Genomic DNA, 22,156 nt, shown 5'->3' with positions numbered 1-22,156 from the left:
TGTAGCTCACGACTCTCTGCTTTCCCACCTCTTAATTTCAGGCAGTATTAGGAACCACTTCACATAGGTAAATTTCCAACTTTAGCAACCTTAGGTTAATTCCACGACCTTTCTGTTTCCCTTCCCCTTCTGTGCACTTACTGTGGGATAAATGCATACGCCATACGTGTAAAAACTTAAATACTTTAATATAAATAAAACTTCCCAATACACTCACAAACAGAGTATAGGATGCGCATGTCAGGAGTCACTGGAATGGATCAGGTGGCTGCTCCTTTTTCTTTCCCTGTTCCCGACCTGCAGTGTCGTTTCTGGGTTCAGCAGTCCTGCCCTGTATAGTGCTCCTCCTCTGCGTCCTCTCTCACCGCTGACGCGTTTCGCCACTTCCGGCTTCCTCCTGAGCGATGACCTCACTACATCCTGGCTATGCTTAAATATCCCACAGTTCAAAATGTCCAAACTTTATTGTACCATTTGTTTTCACAATGTCTCTAGGTCCATGTGTTCACTTTGTGCTTAGAGAATTCAATCAATTCCAACTTTATAAGTATTAAAACAGCATAAAAAACCAATAGATTTTTATATCAGCATAAAACAGCATAGAATATCCAAAAAAAATATTTTTAACCCTTTCATGTAAAAACACTTTTTTAACCCATTCATAAAAAAAAAAATTATTTTACATTTTTTTTTAAAACTTTTTAGGAATCACAAAAATGCCCTCAGATTGTAATCAATATTTAGGCCTAGCGGGTTTAATGTTTTTAATTTATATATCCACCAACTTTCTCTACGCAATGTATTTCTCACTATATCTCCACCTCTCCAATTTGGTTCTATTATCTCTATACCATAGCATATTAGCCCCTTTGGGTTTTGGTTATGTGCCAGTTTAAAATGTTTGGAGACACTGTGTGTCTCCAGACCTTTATTAATATTACCAATGTGTTCTCCTAGTCTCTGTCTTACGCTTCGATTTGTCTTTCCTACATACTGTAGGCCGCAAGGGCATTCTAGCACATAGATAACATTCTTAGTTGTACATCTTATTATTGTATCAATTTGAAACTCCTCATTTGTTACTTTTGATGTAAATTTTTTTGTTTTCTTGCCATATTTACACGCTTTGCAGGTGACACATGGATAATACCCCACTAAGCTTTTATCCTTTGATTTTGCTTCTGGTGGTATACAGCTCCTTGTCACCCTTTGTTTCAAGTTGGTTGCCCTTTTAAATATTATTCCCGGTTCGCTTGGTAATTGTTGATTTAAATCTGCATCTAATTTCAAGACTTCCCAATGTTTTTTGATTATTTTTTTTATTTCCTTACTTTGAGGATTGTATTGTGTTATAAAGTCAAACCTCTCATTTCCTTCTATTTGATCATAGTCCTTATATACCAGCAGTTGTTGTCTCTCTAGTTTCTTAGTTTTTTCTCTTGCCTCTTTTATTTCCTTAGGTTTATACCCTCTCTTTTGAAACCTCTCTGTTATCACCTCTGCTTGCTTTTCAAACTCTATTTCACTGCAGTTTTTCCTCACTCGCCTAAACTGACCATAGGGTATGTTTTTAAGCCAAGCTGAGTCATGGTTACTTGAGGCTAGTACATAGTTATTTACATCTACTGATTTAAAGTATGTTCTGGATTGTATTTTTGACTGTTTCACGTATAGTTCTAGATCTAAGAAATTTATTTTTTCTCTACTGTAGCTCAGATCAAATTCCAAATTCATATCATTGGAATTCAATTCATTAAGGAATTCTTTTAAATCCGTTTCAGTCCCTCTCCAGACTATAATAATATCATCTATGTAGCGCCGCCATAGGGAGAGGTTAGCTTCCCAGCCTTTTAGATGTTCCCTTTCCCAATAACCCATGAATAGGTTGGCATAACTGGGAGCAAATCGTGTCCCCATGGCGGTGCCACACAGCTGTAGAAAATACTTGTTATTAAACCAAAAATAATTATGATGCAACACAAATTCTATTCCTTGTAAAATAAATTCTTTCATACCCAATTCCATATTACCATCCTGCCCTAGGTAATAGCTGATTGCTGCTATCCCCTGATCATGCTTGATTGATGTATATAAACTTCTTACATCTAGGGTTGCTAATATCATATTGTCCTTCCATTCTACCCCTTCCAGCAAGTTAAGTATTTGGGTAGAGTCTCGAAGGTAGGAGGGTAGTTCTCTGACATAATGTTGCAATTTTGTATCTAAAAAGTGAGATAAATTACTTGTAAGTGATTCAATTCCAGAGATGATTGGGCGTCCTGGGGGGTCTTTAAGACTCCTATGTATTTTAGGGATTGTATAAAATACCGGAAGCTTGGGGTATTTCATTAATATGTATTGTGACTCATTTGTTGTTATTACCTTCTCTTTTTCTGCTTCTCTTACCATTTTTTCCAATTTATTTTTGAACACATTAATAGGGTCTCGATTAAGTTCTTTATAGGTTTCTTTGTCACTTAGTAGTCTTTCACATTCTGCAACATACTTTTCCTTGTCCATTATTACAATCCCCCCTCCCTTATCTGCTGGTTTTATGATAATCTCTGTATTTCTTTCCAAACTTTTTAGAGCCTCATACTCCTCTTTGGAGCAATTATTTCTTTTCTTTTTGTTGTTCTTTTTTACCATCTCCTCCAAGTCCTGCATTATTAGTTTCTCATATGCTTCAATCCCTTTTCCCTTATCTTGTTTCGGTATGAAATCTGACTTCTTTTTTAACTGTTTCTCTTTTGATTTCATGTCATAATTTCTTATTATTCCATCATTTTTCATAAAATAACGTTTCAATGTTAGTTTCCTTATTAGTTTCCCTTAAAATGGTAAATTTTCTCAGTTTAAACTTTTGTTTCGTGATTTATGTTCTATTCTGAATAAAATATTAGAAGTTGGCACCTCCACATCATTGCGTTCAGTTTTTATTCACAATTGGTTTAGTGTCCCAACTTTTTTGGAATCCGGTTTATACAAAAAAAAAAAGAAAAAAAAATCTATTTTTCATGATATAGGGATTTATACCAGAAACATATTTTATGGACAAAAATTCAACTGATTTGGAAAGCCTCATGGCTCCCGAACGTGCCAATACCTGATATGTATAGTTTTATTGAGATTTCTGACTTCTATAGATCAAAAACTCCCAGCAGTAAATTACTAAATTTTCAAAGCATTACAGCAGAATACAGCATACTTTAGATTCCAAAGCCAAAAATCCTGGAACATTAGGTTTACCCCAGGAAACAATATATTTTTGAAAAGTACACATTCTGACGAATCCGAAATGGGTAACTATGTCTTCCAACTCCTAAGTACCAAACGGCAATGCTTTACTGAATTTAGCATTTTCTATAAAAAATTAAGAAAATTCTAAAAAAATCGCCTCAAATCTTCCACTTTCAAGCATCATATCTCCCACATAATATTAGGTACCAAGAAAACACACCCTAAATATGAAAGCCAAGGGTCCACTGAACAGTTTGATGCCCATTGTGCATAGGATCACCGATGTATCTGGAATTTAGAAACCCCAAAAGGAAGTTAGTACATACAAATTGCCCTGGAGATCTCTTTAGCTACTGAAAATTCAACACCTTTACTGCATTTTCTGTGGGGTAAAAACACAAAAAAATACATTGACCCCCCCCAAAACCATATATTTTTGGAAAGTACACATTCAGGCGAATTCAAAATTGGTACCCATGTCTTTCTACTCCAAACTACAGATTCGCAATGCTTTCCCAAAATTGCCAGTTTTGATGAAATACCTGAAAATCACATCAAATCTTCCACTTTCAAGCACCTTATCTCCCACATAGCATTAGGTACCAAGAAAACACACCCTAAATATGAAAGCCAAGGGTCCACTGAACAGTTTGATGCCCATTGTGCATAGGATCACCAGTGTACAGTATCTGGCATTTAGAGACCCCAAAAGGAAGCTAGTGCATACAAAGTGTATACCCTGCAATATAAGCTACTGGCATGTGCATTATGTAACAGTACGGAGACCCTAGAAAACCATACATTTTCCGAAAGTACACATTCTGACAAAACAAAAATGGGCAAATACAACTTTCTACTGCAAACTACCAAGCTATGCTGAACAGAACATTTTTTATGGCATTTCTGAAAATTGTCACAAAGCTTGCACTTTACCACATTATGTACCCCCACATTTTGTACCGTATCAATATAAAACATTCTAAATATGAACACCAGGGGTCTACTGAACAGTTTGATGCCCTATATGCATAGATTTACCAAACTATGTGGGGTACAGAGGATGCCAAATTGAAATACGGCAGACAAAATGTCCATGTGCAAAGACAAGCAATAAAAGTTTATAAAAATAAAAAAAATCACTAAAATCATTTTTTTTTTTGCCTAATATCTGCGGTCAGAATAAGAGTTTGAGTATTTTGGCTTGGGCAAATAAGTTTTACAGACAAAGTCAAGCGAACAACAACTATGCATAACTGAAAATGCAATAAAATGGCTAAAAATGCAATAAAATACCTAAAAATGCACCAAAATCCCAGAAAATGTAGTAGAAACACCAAAATAATACACAAAAGGTATTGTGTAGTGCGGTTAGCGAATACGCTATCCGCAATGGCAATAAAACATTTTTTTCAGGCAAGAATAAAAACGATGCGATAAAAAAAAAATTACGTAAGTGTGTGTATACTAGGTAAAATGTGTTTTGTGTGCATGTGTGTGTGCAAGTAAGTGTGAGTGCTGTAAGTGCTGTGAATGTGTGAAACCCCCCCAACAATTACATTACATTACATTAACATTTATTTATAAAGCGCCAACATATTCCGCAGCGCTGTACAATAAGTGGGTTACATACATTGGACATACAGAGTAACATATAAAGCAATCAATAACCGATACAAGAGGTGAAGAGGGCCCTGCCCAAAAGAGCTTACAATCTACAAGGAGAAAGGGTTGAGACACAAGGTGTGGGAATGGGCATGACCAGAGTTGTGAGAGGTGGGGCACAGGGTATTGCTAAACTAGATTAGGGTAAGCCTCTCTAAATAAATGTGTTTTTAGAGATTTCTTGAAGGCAGAGAAATTGGGAGAAAGTCTGACAGTTTGTGGGAGCGAATTCCAGAGAAGCGGGGCAGCCCTTGCAAAGTCTTGAATGCGAGCGTGTGAGGAGGGAATGAGAGAGGAGTTGAGGAGCAGGTCAGTAGAGGAGCGTAACAAGCGGGTTGGATGGTACCTAGAGATGAGTTCAGAGATGTAGGGTGGGGCAGAGTTATGGACTGCTTTAAATGTGAGGGTCAATAGCTTGAATTTTATCCTGGATGGTAGGGGAAGCCAGTGCAGGGATTGGCAGAGTGGCATGGCAGAGGAGGAGCGGTTGGAGAGGTGTATGAGCCGGGCAGCAGTATTCATTATGGACTGGAGAGGGGACAGTCTTTGGAGGGGAAGGCCAATTAATAGGGAGTTACAGTAGTCCAGGCGAGATATTATAAGAGAGTGAATAAGAATTTTGGCAGCATCTTGGGTGATAAATGATCGGATTTTGGAGATATTTCTTAGGTGAAAGTGACATGATTTGATAAGTGATTGGATATGAGGGGTGAAGGACAGGGCAGAATCAAGGATAACCCCAAGGCACCGGGCCTGGGAAGATGGGGTGATGGTAGAATTGTTAACCGTTATAGATACCTCGGGAACAATGTGGGCGTTGGATGGGGGAAAGAGAACCAGTTCAGTTTTAGAGAGGTTTAATTTCAGGTAACGTTGGGACATCCAAGTGGAGATAGCGGACAGGCAGGAAGAGACGCGAGTTAGAAGCTCTGGGTTGAGATCAGGAGAGGAAAGATAGATCTGAGTATCGTCAGCATAGAGGTGGTACTGACAGCCAAAAGAACTGATTAGTTTGCCAAGTGAGGAGGTATAGAGAGAAAATAGTAAGGGGCCCAGGACAGAGCCTTGAGGAACCCCAACAGAAAGAGGCAGGGGAGAAGATGATTCCCCATTGTAAGAGACACTGAAGGATCGATCTGAGAGATAAGATGAAAACCAGGATAAGGCAGTGTCACGAAGGCCAAGAGAGCGGAGAGTCTGGAGGAGAAGAGGGTGATCCACAGTGTCAAAAGCAGCAGAGAGATCGAGAAGTATTAGTAGCGAGTAGTGTTTTTTGGCTTTTTTATGTGTGTGTAAGTGTGTATTAGTGTAATACGTGTGTGATTGTGTGTTTGTGTGTATTTGGAACTTACCTGGACAGAAGAAGCTGAGGATCTGCAGGAGAGACACGAGCAGGCACATCAGCTGCAGGCCATGTGAGGGGGCGGTGCAGGAAGCGGGGGGGCCAGAGGGGGAAGCTGGAGAAGGCAGAGGCACTGCAGGGAAAGCCACAAGGATTCCAGGTATGTGCTATGGGGCCCCTGGGCAATCGCGCCCCAGGGGCCACTCGTTCCCCCCCCTGTGCTCCTTGCCTAGGGGCTGGGGAAAGAGTAGGGAGCGAAGGAGTGGCTTGTCCTCCGCTCCCAAAGCCGGAAGTGCAGCAGGATGTAGAATCTACGTCCTGTGGCACTTAGGTACTTTGATACACAGGATGTAGATTCTACGTCCTGTGGCAATTAAAACAGTATAAAGAAAGTAAATATACACACTCTGAGTTTCTAGTTGGCTGCCTCTTAAAACCTTGCTAAGCAAAAGAGGCAAGAAAGTGGTCCTCTTGCTAGCAAAGGGATGAGAAAAATAGAAAAACAAGCATAAGTAATGAGAAAAGGTACTTGATTTTTATGGATTTTTATTGAGGGTTTAGACTCAAACCCACAACTACACCACAGACACAAAAACTACCTGCACTGGAGATTCTGTATGTCTGTGGTTTCATTTCTATCTATTTTCTGGCAACACGCGATGTGGCAAAATTAAAAGGTCATGGCACTTTAGAGGGTTAATATACTGTTCCTATAGTTTAATGTTGTCACTTGTTTTTTTGTTTAACTGATACTAGCTGAAGGGGAAAAGCTTCTTACAGGTATGCGATCTATCATCCAAAATGCTTGGAGCCCGCTTTCTGAAGGAGGGATCTTTTTGTAATTTGGAATACTATATCTTAAGGCTAATAAAAAAAAACTTAAACATTAAATAGATGTAATATTATTGTTACCATCAATATGGATGGAGAAAAAGGAAATCATTTTTAAAAATGATTTGCTTAAAATAGACTTTAGAGGAGATGGCCTTCCTGTAATTTGGAGCTTTCTGAGTAAAAAGAGAATACCTCTATTACATTCACATACATTATTTATTGCTCTCTGGAGAAGACTAGTTTTACATTTCAGGTTCTCCTTGGTATAAAACCAAGTTTTTTCTAAAAGACAATCAAATAAATCATGCATTGTGGTCTGAATGGCAGACATCAGTTCATTAAATCCAGTGTATTTATTAAGCCATGTACTTATTTCATGGGCTCACACTATAGAAATAAAAAGATGTCACCATATCAAAAATGTTCAGTTTTACACAGAATCTTGATCAACTATCACATTTTCATTTACAGTAAAATATTTTGATGCAACAGTCTGATCTGATATCTAAAAATTAGGGATGCACCGAATCCAGCCTTTTTTTGATCGATTTGGATTCGGTAAGGTTAGCTTTTTACCCTTCACGATCCTAATTAGCATATGCTAATTAGGATTTGGATTCGGTTCGGGATTTGGCAGAACCCAAAAAAGTGGGTTTGGTGCATCCCTACTAAAAATACATCTGTAGTCAGCGAGTCCTAACAAATGAAAAGAAAACACTTATCATTTTTCATTTAGTCACGCAGTTCTTTCTAGGACTAAGAAATGTACTGAATGACATCCAGGAAGAGTGACACTGTATGAAATGTTAATATCATACTCATAAAAACAGTGGTTAAAATGTTCCGGGAAAAAATGCTCTAAATGGAAAGGAAAGGCCTATTCACTCAGGGACTATGGGCAAAATGAGCCAACGCCATCCTCAATCCTACTTATCAAACCTGCCCAACAGGGTAGGCCTGACGTAGGGCCCTATACATGGGCAAAAGCTGCCTAATCAGTCTGAAGGGCCCTAATCAGTAGTCTGATATCACCCAAAGTTGCCAAGCGTATGGCCAGAGCCTGTCTAAAACTAATTTAGAAAACAGCTTTAATTTTATTTATATATATATATATATATATATATATATATATTATTTTTTTATTTTTTTTTTGCTTAAAAAATAAAATGCAGGTTCAAATATGTGAATAAGGGTAAAATACACAAAATACAGTTTAAAAAAAAAAAAAGTTGATACCTGCTGAGTATTTCTCTTTTCTTTTCCTTACAACTTTGGCACGTGGTCTCTGCAGGGTTCACTTTAGGGAAAAAAAATTTAAACTTTACCACTTAATGTTATAATATGTCATATATTCTTGAAATATATACAGGTATCTGATGTCCAGAATGCTCGGGACCTATGGTTTTTCAGCTAAGGGGTCTTCCTGTAATTTGGATCTCTATACTTTAAGTCTGCTAAAAGGTCATTTATACATTTATAAAACCCAGAAGAATTGTTAGGATCAAGTACAAGGTACTAAGAAAAAGGGAAATTACTTTTAAATTATTTGTTTAAAATGGAGTCAATGGGAATCGGCCTTTCTGGATCCCATACCTGTATATATATATAATTTTCAGTTAATAGGAAATTAATAAGGCTCATGGTACACAGGATGTACTTACAGTCAAGCTTTTCAGCTGGCAGAGAAGAGCCCAACCCTGCAGTGAAGTTTGTTATTAGTATTAATGAAAATCGCCTCTCACCCGTGGTAACATTACATTTGTACTAAATATGCTCAAATGCACATTTTGAAACCAATATTCACCTGCTGAGAAGCAGTTTCCATTAAAATTAGCCAGGTTTCCCTAGTGGATAGTACACCTTATGTGCCAAGGGTTGTATTTAGATCCGGTCTCACCATTGGCAGCGGTGCTAAACGCACCCGTCAGGTTGGGGAAGTGAAGTCATGCGCACAGCTACTTGTGATGTCACTTCCGAACAACAGCTCCCTCTGCACCCTTACCCCCAAACTCCACCACCGGATTTGCACCAGTATGATCTGGCAGCGGTTGGTAAAGTTTTACTGATCATATAGGCACCCTAGGGCCACTCCCCCCTAAAGCTGCCACCCTAGACACAAGCCCTCAGGTGCCTATATATAAATACAGCCCTGCACGTGCCACAAAACTAGTGCAAAGGCATACTGATTATAGATTTCATAAACCCAGGAAAACACCTATAACTAATGGATATACTAAATTCAGTCATTCAACTGAAGGTGGTCATACACAGGCAGATTTCAGCTGCCATTTTGAGTCCTTTAGATGCCTGTAGATGTTCCTGATGGGCCTACCTGACTGACAACTGGCCTAAAATTGGCCAGATCTTGATCGGGCAGGTTTGATTTTCCATTGGAACAGGGACCACATTGGCTTGTTGATGCGGTCCTAAAGTCACCTAGTAAAAATCACAGATTTGCTGTATATATCTTACCATTAGAAGCTTTTTTTAACATAAACCACAGACAGTGAGAGTTTTGTTTTTGAAGGGGCTAAATAGAATGCACATTTGGGGTTTCCTAAAGCCGCACATTTGGGGTTTCCTAAAGCCACATATTTCAGTCACCCTATAAATATGTGGTACAAAGGCTTTGATAATGCGGGAATTTTGCCTTTGTACCAAAAGAGGAAGAGAATAGGTTTAGTGTAAATCTGGCATCTAATGCACTGTTAGATGATGATCTGGAGATATCTATTACACATACTGAGACTGATCAAACTTCAGTATCAAGACAATTAGAACACCACCAAATGTCAGTACCAATAAAAACCTTACTGTAAAACCTTCCCAATGTGAAAGAAAAGAAAACGGAGGCAGATGATGAAGAAAGCATCCAAAATCTCATTACTGACAAATCAGAAAGATTTGCAAATGTAGCACCCATTGGGCAACCATGGATTTTGCTTGTGTTCATCCATGATTGACCAACGTCGGACTAGTCATTTTGCATCTGCATGGATACTCTCAACCCACTTGGATCTTAGGGCTGTCTAAACAGCTCCCAACTTCAACCAAACTGGCTGACGAAATCTAGGCATTTATGGGCAGCTTCACAAGAAGCCTCAGAGACATACTCAAGATAATTCAGAAAAGCCAATGGTGTATTACCAGTTCAGGTTTATCAGCTAGTACAGACATTTAAGAAGCCAGACAAACAAACATTGGCTTGCAAGTCAATCTAAATATCCATCCATTCAAACAGAAAAGAAACTGCCCTGAAACATATGGTAGCCAGTAACCAAGCTATCCAATATCACAAGGTGTTAACTATTAAGAAATGTACAAAATAAATGTAAAAAAACAATACAAAATACAAAAGCATGTGCAGACAATGCTTGCTTTAATATGCAGTTTCTAATTGATAAAAGCTTAAATATGTCTCTAAAATATGTTAAGCAACTATAAACTCAGCAAGACAAATGTTTAAATGCCCCCCCCCCCCCCCCCGTGTATTCAGTCTGATGTGGTTTCTGATTTATAAGTTAAAATCTCCAGCTCATTTAACCTACTTCCTGGTCTAGTGTGAAGCCCCATCCCCTCTTCGTTCTGAGCTCCTCTTCGCTCTTTGACTACGAGGATAGTCAAAAAGTAGCAGAAGATGACAGAGAAGCAGGAGCCAATGTGCACAAGTACGAGTCACTTGAATATGAACATTAGCATAACATAAAACATGGCATCACTTATATATCACCATGTTGCCGCAATGTGAAAAATGTATACGCCATCAAAGTATTAAACATTATATTAGGTTTATTACCAATACAATTCAAAGGTCTGTTCACTGCCAGGTGATGCCTTGAGTATATTTGAGTATGTTTATTTGAACTCATCCCTTTTTAATATGGAACCATTTACTATTTGGGTGTAAAAGGCTCTACCTACCTACTTCACTGCATCTAGTGTTGGACTTCTGACCACCAATGTAACCATTTTTTGTTTCATTTCAGTGTTTATGTTACATTTTTAGTGATTTATTGCATGTTCAGTTATGTGTAGCTGCTGATTATTTGTTGTGCCTGTAAAGCTTGCATAGCAAAAGTAATAAAACTGAAGTTTTGACTACACATCTCACTGGGTGAAAAAATATTCATTTGATTGGCTTTATTGCATTCTGTGTTGTTTTTGAGTACCTGATTTTATTCTGGAGCCTCAACATAGTTTGGTAAATCTATAAATCGTACAGTGACCCCTGATGTTGATTATGTTTTTTAATGATGATTGTGTTAATATATGTAGGGAATGTGATGGGTAAAATTGAAGCTTTCAGCTGATTTTTAGAAATGTTAAAAAAAAATGCATTTAGCTTTGCACTTTGGAGTATAGAGATGTCATTACCTGTTTTGGATTCTGAAGAATTTGTACTCTCCAAAAACATCTGGGATCATCTTACTGTTAGGGAGTTTTATGACAAATAATACGCATACAGGATACTTATTTGGCAACAGTCAAAGTGTCAGCCATGAAAATACAAATGCACTGTTTTCATTTGGGGGTCTCTACACGGCATAAACTTTGGTATTATAATGCATACTGGGCATACTGTTCATTAGACCACAGGTGTTTATATTTCAGATGTTTTATCTTGATATCTATCCTGTTAATTGGATACTTTGAGGTGATTTCTTAAAATGTTCATACCTTTTCATGAATTTAGGAAAGCACTCATTTTGGATGTCAGAATGTGCACTTTTAAAAAATGTATTCTGTTTCTGGGGTTAAACAGTTAGTGGGATTTGAGAGTGAAATGGAGGCACAAAAAGAGAAAGAGATCTTAAAAGTAGGAAGTAGTGAAGATGAAAACTATATCCATAAAAATTTTGGAACAATATGGCCTTTGCAAATCAGTCATAATTTATGCATTAAATGTGTTTCGGATGTGCGTTTTTTTCATTTTGTCTATAGTGGTTATCTACTTACTACAGATGCAGTGCGCAAAGTAAACTTTTAGACTCAATCACCAAGGGTTTTTTTTCCAATGCAGCATTTTTCCCCAGAATTCTAATGTTGGCTTTGTTACCAGAGGAAGTTGTGGCCAATGCATCTAATTTAACACAACTGCGCTCACACTTTATTGTGAATCAGACACAATTGCACAAAAAGTACAGTGGTCATTTTCAGCAGTGACTGTGAGAGTGACTTGCGTGTCCGATTCTTTTGGCGAATCTGTACTGCGCCTATTGATGCAAAGCACTGTGGGAACCCTGGCACTACTGCCTGGTTTTGAGCGAGGTTCTAAGTTACACAAGTGTGCATAACGAGTGGCACTCTCTCATTATGTGAGTTGTGTGCCCCAACATGCCCGTTCACACTCTAGGGGTCTTGCAGGAACCAGAGTGCTCAACAGAGGGCTTTTCTCGAAAAAATACTATTGCTTTTGTCAACGAATGCAGGCTCTGTTAGCATGGAGAATAAACTTACGGTAATTATTCAAGAAACATTACAGAATGTATTTATTTATTTTTAGACAAGATAAAACTAGTATTACATTTTCCATCTTGACATTCAAAAATTGTACCCTTGGAAGCACAATTTATCAAAAATTGTACAGTAAAAAACTGTGGTAAAAAAATTCACACAATCATGAGTAAACTCCATTGCGACTTTTGCAGCTGAAATCAAATCACAATTTCATGCACATTTAAGAAAAATCCAAAACAGTTAAATCACAGTCACATTTTTAAATTTTCATGAGGAAAAAATCATTATCATCCACATGTCAAAATTCAGACTTCTCAGTAGATGATGCTGTTGTCAAAGGTTTTCCATTTTTCTTAGTTTTCTTTGTCTGCAATACATGAAATTTGGTGTATCTGGCTTCCCTTATATCTTTCCAGAGTCACTGTTTCCCTGAAAAGCAGCCATGGCAGATGTATTTTCCTCCAAATTTGTGATATCACCAGGCAGGCATGCAAAGCTTGAGTTTGCAAAATTAAAAATAAAAATATGCTGCATATGACAGTAGGGCTTTTTAGACATGCTTAGTAAAGACTGGCTAGCCAGCTGGAGAAGCAGCAGGACACTGAGCAATCCTTTACACCTAACAAGATCTCCTGAAAAGGTTGTATAAAGTCTTAACCATAGTTTGGCCCTTAATAGGGTCAAGCAGTTCATAGGGTGAAGTAATAAATCTTTACAGCATGGTCAACAAAATAGGATGCTAGTTGTACTTTCCAAAGCAGGCACAACTCTAGGTTTTTTTCATAATCCGTAATACCAACACTGGAGTTCCTTTTAGTTAATTGCAATTAGAAAATATGAAGGTAGACACTTTGACTGTGCTGCAGCAAAAAGGTCCTTCTGCTTCAAGTAGGAAATGCAATGCCTTGGGATGAAGTTCAATTTATCTCTCTGGCCACTCGAAAATTTTGAAGTAAGAGGTCAGCAAGAAATAGGTGAAAATGGCCTCCCATTATAAGGTGAACACAATGTCCTTGCTGTTTTCAGGCTCCTCTTCATAGTAAAATCTTACCACATGTTGCGCTTTGAGAACCAATAGTTTTGTCCTGTTTTATGCCACTGCCCTACATACTTTACCATAAAGCAAAAAATATCAAAGTGAGTGCAGCTTATCATCCCAGTGAAGAAATCAGAAATTGGGTAAATAGATTGAGAAAAAGAAAAGAAATAACACTGTGGGGGAATATTTGTTGTGACTCACAAAGCCATCAGATATAATAGATCAATTTAAGAGGGAAGAGAAAACTGGACTTAAGAAAACAATAATTGCTGTAGAGGCTATTAAAATGAAAAACAAAAAAAACCCAAACATTTTTCAAAATTTGTTTTGAGTTCAAGAATTTTGTGTGCTTACAAACTAACAAACAAAAAATTAAACAAAGAATTAAATAAAGACTGTTACAATTTGCCTAGGAAAGCTCACACTGACTTCAACATGACCTTGACAGCTTTTAGTGTAGTTTTGTGTTTTTCAAGTTTTTGTGTAATTACTAAAATCCACAATTTCTAGTTCTAAAAACCATGATTTGTAAAAATGGTGGTCTTGCAAAATTGATTGCAATACAAATGATAAAATAACCCTGCACTGCAGCATAAAAGTAGCACTCACCTGCATTACTATACAGAAACTCATTTTGGGCAGGGATGCTTTGATGAAACGTATCCTGAACTGGGAAAGAAGGAAAAGTCACAGAACTTCCTACTGTAGCACAGTCATTAGCTACAGGAAAATACATTTGGTGACAGTTTTGCAGTCCTCCTCTGCAAATATTTAGGCCCTGTAGTTTGTATACAGGAAGATAGGAGGAAGCAACCTCATCATGGAAATGCATAACCATGTTCCTTGGGGTAGTAGGGAGTGCATACTTCCCTGGAAAGCAATTGTAATCTCCATTATGGAAGGTGAAGTTGTTCAAGATAACAGGCTGCTGCATGACCTAAAACAAAACCATACCCCCACAGGCTCCTGAAATGCAAACAAATGAAGCACAGTTGAGAGAGCACGTTAATGGTCCACAATAAAAGAAAAAACAATGAAAATTAGCCTTGAATTTTCTTTGGGTGCAAGAAAACAAAAGTCCCCATCAAACAGCAACCTCCTAGATCCAGCTAAAAAAAAGTAAAGCAGTAAATTAAACAGTATGAAATTCATCCCCATAAATTCATGGATTCTAGAAAAATAACCAATTTTCTAATCCAGGGTTATAACAATTACTTTTGGGACAAAATATATCACATATACTGTAGATGGTTTCCCAATACCTGAGGCAGTCTGCCTCCCATCCTAAATAAGTCTATGTAGTCGCTGGCCTCACTGCCTTCTCAGTACAGTGGTAGCCAAAAGAAAGCAAGTATACATGGAACGTAAGGGTGACAACATGTATACTTCTGATTGACTCCCACTTTAATGAGAAGACAGTGAGGCTGGTAAGCAAAAAGGCAGGACAGCCTTAGGGTAAGAACCCATGGAGTCACCAGTGGCAAGCCATTCCCGTCGATTCTGTAATCCAGTCGTGCAAAGTTTCCTCATGCAGGCAACTTCGGAAAAAGAAGCAATGTGAAGGGCTTTCCTCCGGCAACTTCTATTGTTGCCGGAGGAACCTTTTTGGAGCAGTTTGGCACCCACGATACCAGAGATCTGTCGTGTGCGAACTGCTCCATGGGTTCTTACCCTAAGACAGTGAAAGAACTGCAGGATATATCTTTGGACCCTTAAATAACATAATTAATATATTTTGGAAAATTGTTTATTTTAAAGGATTGTAATAGAATCCCTTAAGGTCTGTGTTCTTCCCAGGACATTTTTATCGAGTGCTCCAGCAGGAATATTTTGTTAGCCACTCAGCCTGCCTAAGCTTCACCTGCTCTAACAAAACTTTTTCCAGGCACCAGTTGGACTGGGCATACTCTGTTTGCACAAGAACATAATGCTACTGGCACCAGTGAAAAATGTTCTATTAATATTAAGGTGGGTGAGGCTGGGCATCTTATTTTCTCTACCTGGAAAAATTTGCTGGGGAGAACACTTAACTTATTAGGGTTGACAGTTATCAACGCTAAGTTTGCCTATAGTAGTTTATGTTGAAAAAGAAATCCACACATTTATTTTCAAGTTCAATACAAATTAAAAAATACCTAAAGCTGTCACCATTTGCCTCATAAGGGGAAAAAAATCTTTACTGACTCAAAAGTGCAACAGAAGCAGTCCCTGGATCAACACTGTACTAAGAATGTTAACATAACAGCCAGCTTTCTGTTTTATAACCTGCTAAATATGCATCCAGACCTTTCATTAAACTTAAATGAATTGCATACTCAATCCACCACATATACACAAATATTCCCACAACTACTTTGCCCATCAATTTGTAATAGCAGCCCTGGCTGTAGCTGGTTATCAACTGATTGGATTGCAACCCTATTCACTACATTACTCTCAGGAAGGGAACGGCACTTATTCATGCACCTCAAGACAATGAATCATATGTGGCCAGTGGCACTTCTGCCTGCTGCAGCCCCCCTCACCATTAATGCCCAGTGCTGGCTGACAGGATAGCACAGCACAAGAGCCCATTTACTCTATGGGGCACATTTACTTACTCACTTTTTCGGAAAATTGGCGCGACTTTTTCGTAGCCATTCCGAATGTTGCGCAAAATGTTGCGATTTTTTCGTAGCGTTACTACTTGCGCAAAAAGTCGCGACTTTTTTGCAGCTTTTGCGCCGAGTACGAAAGATTCGGATTCATTCAAGCTTCAGTATGGTGACTTTTCTTGGGCCAGGTTGGAGCTGCAGGGTGCCATTGAGTCCTATGGGAGGCTTTCAAAATCATACTAAGTCTGAAAGTTTCGCCCGCCACTTACGAGCGCTCAATACGAAAAAGTCGCGACAAGATACGAGCGAATTGTAATGGCTACGAAAAACTCTCCTTTTTTTCCGCGCAAATCGTATTGGTAACGAAAAAGTTGCGGCAATTTCCGAAAAGTCGTAAAGGCGACGAAAAAAAATTGCTAAAAATACGAAAAAGTCGCAAAATGTTCGTTTTCCAATCGGTATTTTTCCAATTCGGATTAGTGGGTTAGTAAATGTGCCCCTATATATCTGAATTGGCTGCTTGTGGCAAGGTTCTATAATACATATGCATTTTACAACTATGCTGGAAATGTATGGACATAAACACTGCTGGTGTATTCAGGGATGTATTTTCTATATAGACAACCAAGGGCATGTGCTTAGGGCGGTGGCTTTAGGGGGATAGCCCTTGGGGGTGCCTAGATAGGAAACTTAAAAAAAACAGTGTAAATGTATTATAAGTCCCTGCAGTCAGCACCAGTCACAGGCACCCTGTCCTACTTATTCTGTGCAAGTGGCTAGCCATATAGGTCAGGGGCCTGGAGCAGTCTGTGCCCATGTTGGCCAATGCGTGCCTAAAGCAGCCACTAGGTGATGCAAATAAACGGCGTATAGCGGATAACCTGTCTGCCATTAACCTGTCTACATTTCAGCAATGTGGTCTGAATGCGACACAAGCAACTTAAACACATAGCCATCAGGACAGAGAGATGCACGGTGGATTAAAATATAAATACCATTTATTGGATCAGTTACAGGCCTCTCATGTGAACGCAGATAAATAATACCCAACAGTGCTGTTTTGCTTGACATACTTACAATCTCCTTGGGGCCTGTTTCACACAAAATGATTACGCCACCAGTGTCCCCACATGGGAGTGACGCCGCCGCTCAAGGAGAGCGTAAAGACGCGTCACGCCGCCGCCGCCTGACGTTAGAGTGAAGCGCAGAGACGGCGCAACTCAGTGTTACACAATGAGAAGCGGCTACAGAGTTTCCTACCTTTATTTGAGAACAAAATAAAATACTTTTTTTTTTTTTAATTTTTGTCTATGTACCATGCTCTTAGTTCTGCCCTTTGCCTTGGAACTGAAAGAAATACATTAGTCTGTTCAATATAGTATGCGCTGCTATGAGAGCTACCTCCCTCTCCGATTTTGACAAAAAAGGAAAGTTTCTGTGCAATTCAGGGCCGGATTGAATGATGCATACTATTTAGGATTATTTTTGTAATTTGAGGGCCCTGGTGTTTTCTTTTAAACAAGGAATGGCAAATTTGAAGACAAAATACTGTCTTGTATAAAAAAGGGCATTGACTCAAGGGATGAAACCATCATTTTGCCTCTTTATAGGTCTCTGGTAAGGCCTTACCTTGAGTATGCCGGCGGCCCTCGTACACTGCACTGTAGGGTAGGAACCAATCAGCAGCTAGGCTGACCTGATAGGGAACTGACGCCTGTCTGTGCTTGTGTGAGTGCAGGGCTGTGATTGGCTCTCCCCCTCCTACTGTGCTTCTGGCAGGGACCGTTAGGACACGCCCACTCTCCATTTCACACTGGACAGAGAAGTGATAGGATCTCTAGGAAGCTCCAATAAAGGGGCCATTGTTACAGATAGGGTTAATGTTTAGCCCAAAGGGAAACCAGCAACGTATATTATTCATAATTACCTACAGGGTTAGGGGTTTTCCATTTATCCATTATGTCTCCTTTAAGAAGGATATTAATGAGCTGGAGAGAGTGCAGAGACGTGCAACTAAACTGGTTAAGGGGATGGAAGATTTAAACTATGAGGTGAGACTGTCGAGGTTGGGGTTGTTTTCTCTGGAAAAGAGGCGCTTGCGAGGGGACATGATTACTCTGTACAAGTACATTAGAGGGGATTATAGGCAGATGGGGGGTGTTCTTTTTTCCCATAAAAACAATCAGCGTACCAGAGGCCCCCCCCTTTAGATTAGAGGAACAGAGCTTCCATTTGAAGCAGCGTAGGTGGTTTTTCACGGTGAGGGCAGTGAGGTTGGGGAATGCCCTTCCTAGTGATGTGGTAATGGCAGATTCTGTTAATGCCTTTAAGAGGGGCCTGGATGAGTTCTTGATCAGAATATCCAAGGCTATTGTGATACTAATATCTACAGTTAGTATTAGTGGTTGTATATATAGTTTATGTATGTGAGTGTATAGATAGGTAAGTATAGGTTGTTTGTGCTGGCTTTGCTTGGAAGGGTTGAACTTGATGGACTCTGGTCTTTTTTCAACCCTATGTAACTATGTAATTTAGGTGAAGACCAGGGCTGCTGCCATGAGGAGAGTTCAGAGACTTGCCTCAGCTAGCAGTGCCCCCAGAGTGACCAGGTGCAATATTTTTCACATTTTAGAGACAATGTATGGGCTAATTGTGGCAAAAATCTAATGGGTACCAACAGTAATCTTTAGTATTCAGGCTCATTTTTTATGGTGGCGTTGGAAGCCAGTTTGTTAAATGTGAACTGTCACTCAAACATAAAACACTGTATAATAAAAGTCCTTTAAAAATTAAACAGTTATGGATGATTTTTTCAATTAAATCATCCATAACTGTTTTTAAGAGAGGCAGGGCAGGCAATATGTGACTGACAGTAATTGCAAATTGACAGTAATTGCAATTACTTTAATTTTCCATTCAGCACTTCCTAGATATCCCCTAGATGGCAAATGCATAAGATTTTGGGGCGATATAAAGCTTGCCTTAATAACAGGATCCACAAAATGGCGCTTGCCTGCTGGCTGTGACTTAAATTCCAAGAGTGAAGGGGAAAAACATGAAATGATTTATATAGTGTAAATAAAGTTTATTTTGCTCAATTAACATGATACAAAAGGATTTGGAATTATTTCTTATGGTGACAGGTCCCCTTTAACTACCTGCTGCCATCATCAATTCTTCCAATTTGACTAAAAATGAAATGAGTTTTAGTGCTAACTAGGGCAAAATTCACAATTCAGGGACAGAACATGAGCTGGTCAGTGTAGTCAGTTCTGCAGGTTCTGGAGCCCCAAAAGAGCACTGTTTCAGTGTAGGAGTTACACCACAGCTGTCACCCAAGGTTACCCAATAAACAGGCTGTGTTGTGAGTTCTGATCCAGTGTTATGTGAACATTAGGACTGTATGTTTCACAATTTAAGGCCAACATATGGGCTAATTTAGGAGAATCTGAGTGCCAACAGTGACCTTTAGGGCAAGGGCACATGGTGTGTATATCCTCTTCTCTCTGCCCTATGTTTTTCAGTCAGGGTAAGAGAAGCGGATCCACTTGCCTACGCTGCTCTGTGTGCCTGCAATAAAAACTACAATAACAGTCTGAGTGTGGGCACACTGAGCAGAGGGGATTGAAGGTCCTCCAATCTGCTTTGCTCTGTGTGCCCACATTCAGGCGGTTACTCTAGTTTTTAGTGCCAACACACGGTGCAGCATAGGCAAGTGGATCCGCTTCTCTTAGCCTGACTAATGCAGGGCTGAGAGAAGTGGATATATACAGACCATGTGCCCTTGCCTTTCAATTCTTGGCAGCACTGTTACTCCTCAAATGAGGTATATCTATAATGTCTACTGTAATAAGCTGGAGAGGGAGAAAAATAAACAAGCAAGACTATGGCAATTATAAGCCAGGCATAACTATAATAAAAGCCACAGAAACATTTTTAGAGTTAAAGTTAAGTTGAAACACGAGCCATGTCCTGTGTTTGCCATACTCTGCCTATCCTATGCTGCCTGTGTGTGACATATTCTGCCTGCCCTATGCTATCTATGTGTGCCATACTCTGGCTGCCCTATGCTGCCTGTGTGTGCCATACTCTGGCTGCCCTATGCTGCCTGTGTGTGCCATACTCTGCCTGTCCTACACTGCCTGTGTGTGTCATACTCTGCCTGCCCTATGCTGCCTGTGTGTGCCATATTCTGCCTGTCCTACACTGCCTGTGTGTGCCATACTCTGCCTGTCCTACGCTGCCTGTGTGTGCCATACTCTGCCTGTCCTACGCTGCCTGTGTGTGCCATACTCTGGCTGCCCTATGCTGCCTGTGTGTGCCATACTCTGGCTGCCCTATGCTGCCTGTGTGTGCCATACTCTGCCTGTCCTACACTGCCTGTGTGTGTCATACTCTGCCTGCCCTATGCTGCCTGTCTGTGCCATATTTTGCCTGCCCTATGCTGCCTGTGTGTGCCATATTCTGCCTGTCCTACACTGCCTGTGTGTGCCATACTCTGCCTGTCCTACGCTGCCTGTGTGTGCCATACTCTGCCTGTCCTATGCTGCCTGTGTATGCCATATTCTGCCTGGCCTATGCTGTCTGTGTGCCATACTCTGCCTGCCCTATGCTGTCTGTGTGCCATACTCTGCCTGCCCTATGCTGCCTGTGTGTGCCATACCCTTCTTGTCCTGTGCAGGTTATGTGTTGAGGTTGCTGTCCTATCCACAAGGCAGGTGGAGCCATATGGAATTAAGTGTCTTAATTTGACTTAATACACTTCTATCACATATGAGTGAAGGGAGATATCCCTGCAGTGAGCACCAATTATATGTTTTTTTGGTTTGCTACTACCTTTAATGTGGGTATGGTCTTAAAAGCTTTTGTGATAACATGGGTGTGTTTTTTTTATTTTTAAAAAGGTGAAGTAGTCAAAACCAGGTTCAATTATCGGCCCTCCACCACGTTGGCCAGAAAAATTGCCTATGTACCACAGAAATTGGCCTAAAACATACAGAAACACACATAGCGGCCAAAATGACATCAGAATGCTGGTGCATAATGGTCCAATAGAAACATCTCATTTAGTTGTTAAGTAAGATGTCACCACGATACTAATTTTATAATATATATATTTATTTATGGCCTGTCACCCATATGCATTTGAGGAAGGATCCCTGGATGGGCCTATTAATTTTGGATTCCCCTAATGGTGCCAGGCACTGCATGCTTGATGCGGTTAGGAATTAAAATTATGAGCTTGGGACACATCCCCCCCAATGCAGCTGTACTAAGTGTGGGATCCCAAACTATTAACTCACATAAATAAGATATCACTAACGGGCACACATTGGGCTCTCTCTCTTTACTCTATCCCTCCGCACTAGCCAGCCTGTCTACATTACCCTGTAGGTTTGGGCGATAATCCTTTGAACCAACCATACTACAAGGAATTACTAGTTAATGTAACGTGTTAATTACACTGTACAATATTTTTTACTTTGTATTGCACTTATCAGTGATGTAATTTGTGATGAACAGTATTTTGATGGTAACTTGGGATATGTATGGATGAGGGTGTTATTTCTTTATAAAGGTTCCCTGAACAGAGCCAAGATGTCCAAATAAATACCTCTACTTCTTTTTTATTTAAATCCATGAGTGCTCTCATTTTTTCATATATAATGACATTTGATACATTGTACTGCTGGTCACTTTGCCCAACTAGCTACAGCTGCCTGAAATTGTATTTCCCGAGAAAAGAAGCACCTTGCACTGCTGTGATAACAAATAGAGAGAGAAATGTCAGATGGCTCTGCTCACTAACTTCATTAGTTAAAATACAGGGCAATTTTTTAGGGAATTAATTTCAAGTCTTTAACAAGGAGGTATGTTAGAGCCCACTCATAGAAGCATGTCTCCAACTATGGTGATGTTTCATTGCTGCCCCTCAGTACATTTCAAAGTGTACGCACTTCAATTCATGGTAATGGACCAGTATTAGAG

General features: G+C 39.5%; 1 protein-coding gene across 4 annotated transcripts in view; it reads right to left on the bottom strand.

Annotated features, from left to right (window-relative positions):
* Window positions 1-17,415, bottom strand: part of rbm44 (RNA binding motif protein 44) — a 50,949-nt gene extending 33,534 nt beyond the window's left edge. Inside the window, exons 1-3 of one of the 4 annotated variants that reach the window (XM_031893218.1) lie at window positions 17,246-17,415; window positions 14,184-14,540; window positions 8,315-8,375 (exon numbers count right to left, since the gene is read on the bottom strand). In XM_031893218.1, the coding sequence (XP_031749078.1) occupies window positions 8,315-8,375; window positions 14,184-14,508 (386 nt within the window). In that variant the 5' untranslated portion in view covers window positions 14,509-14,540; window positions 17,246-17,415. The remainder of the gene's footprint in view (window positions 1-8,314; window positions 8,376-14,183; window positions 14,541-17,245) is intronic. The other 3 variants (XM_018097550.2, XM_018097552.2, XM_018097551.2) reach the window with 3 other exon arrangements.
* Between the last annotated feature and the right edge of the window lie 4,741 nt (window positions 17,416-22,156).

Source organism: Xenopus tropicalis, chromosome 9 (assembly GCF_000004195.4).
Source record: "Xenopus tropicalis strain Nigerian chromosome 9, UCB_Xtro_10.0, whole genome shotgun sequence".
In the NCBI taxonomy this organism is placed as follows: Eukaryota; Metazoa; Chordata; class Amphibia; order Anura; family Pipidae; genus Xenopus; species Xenopus tropicalis.
Note: the sequence above shows the minus strand (reverse complement) of the source record. Positions and strands in the feature narration are given on the sequence as shown.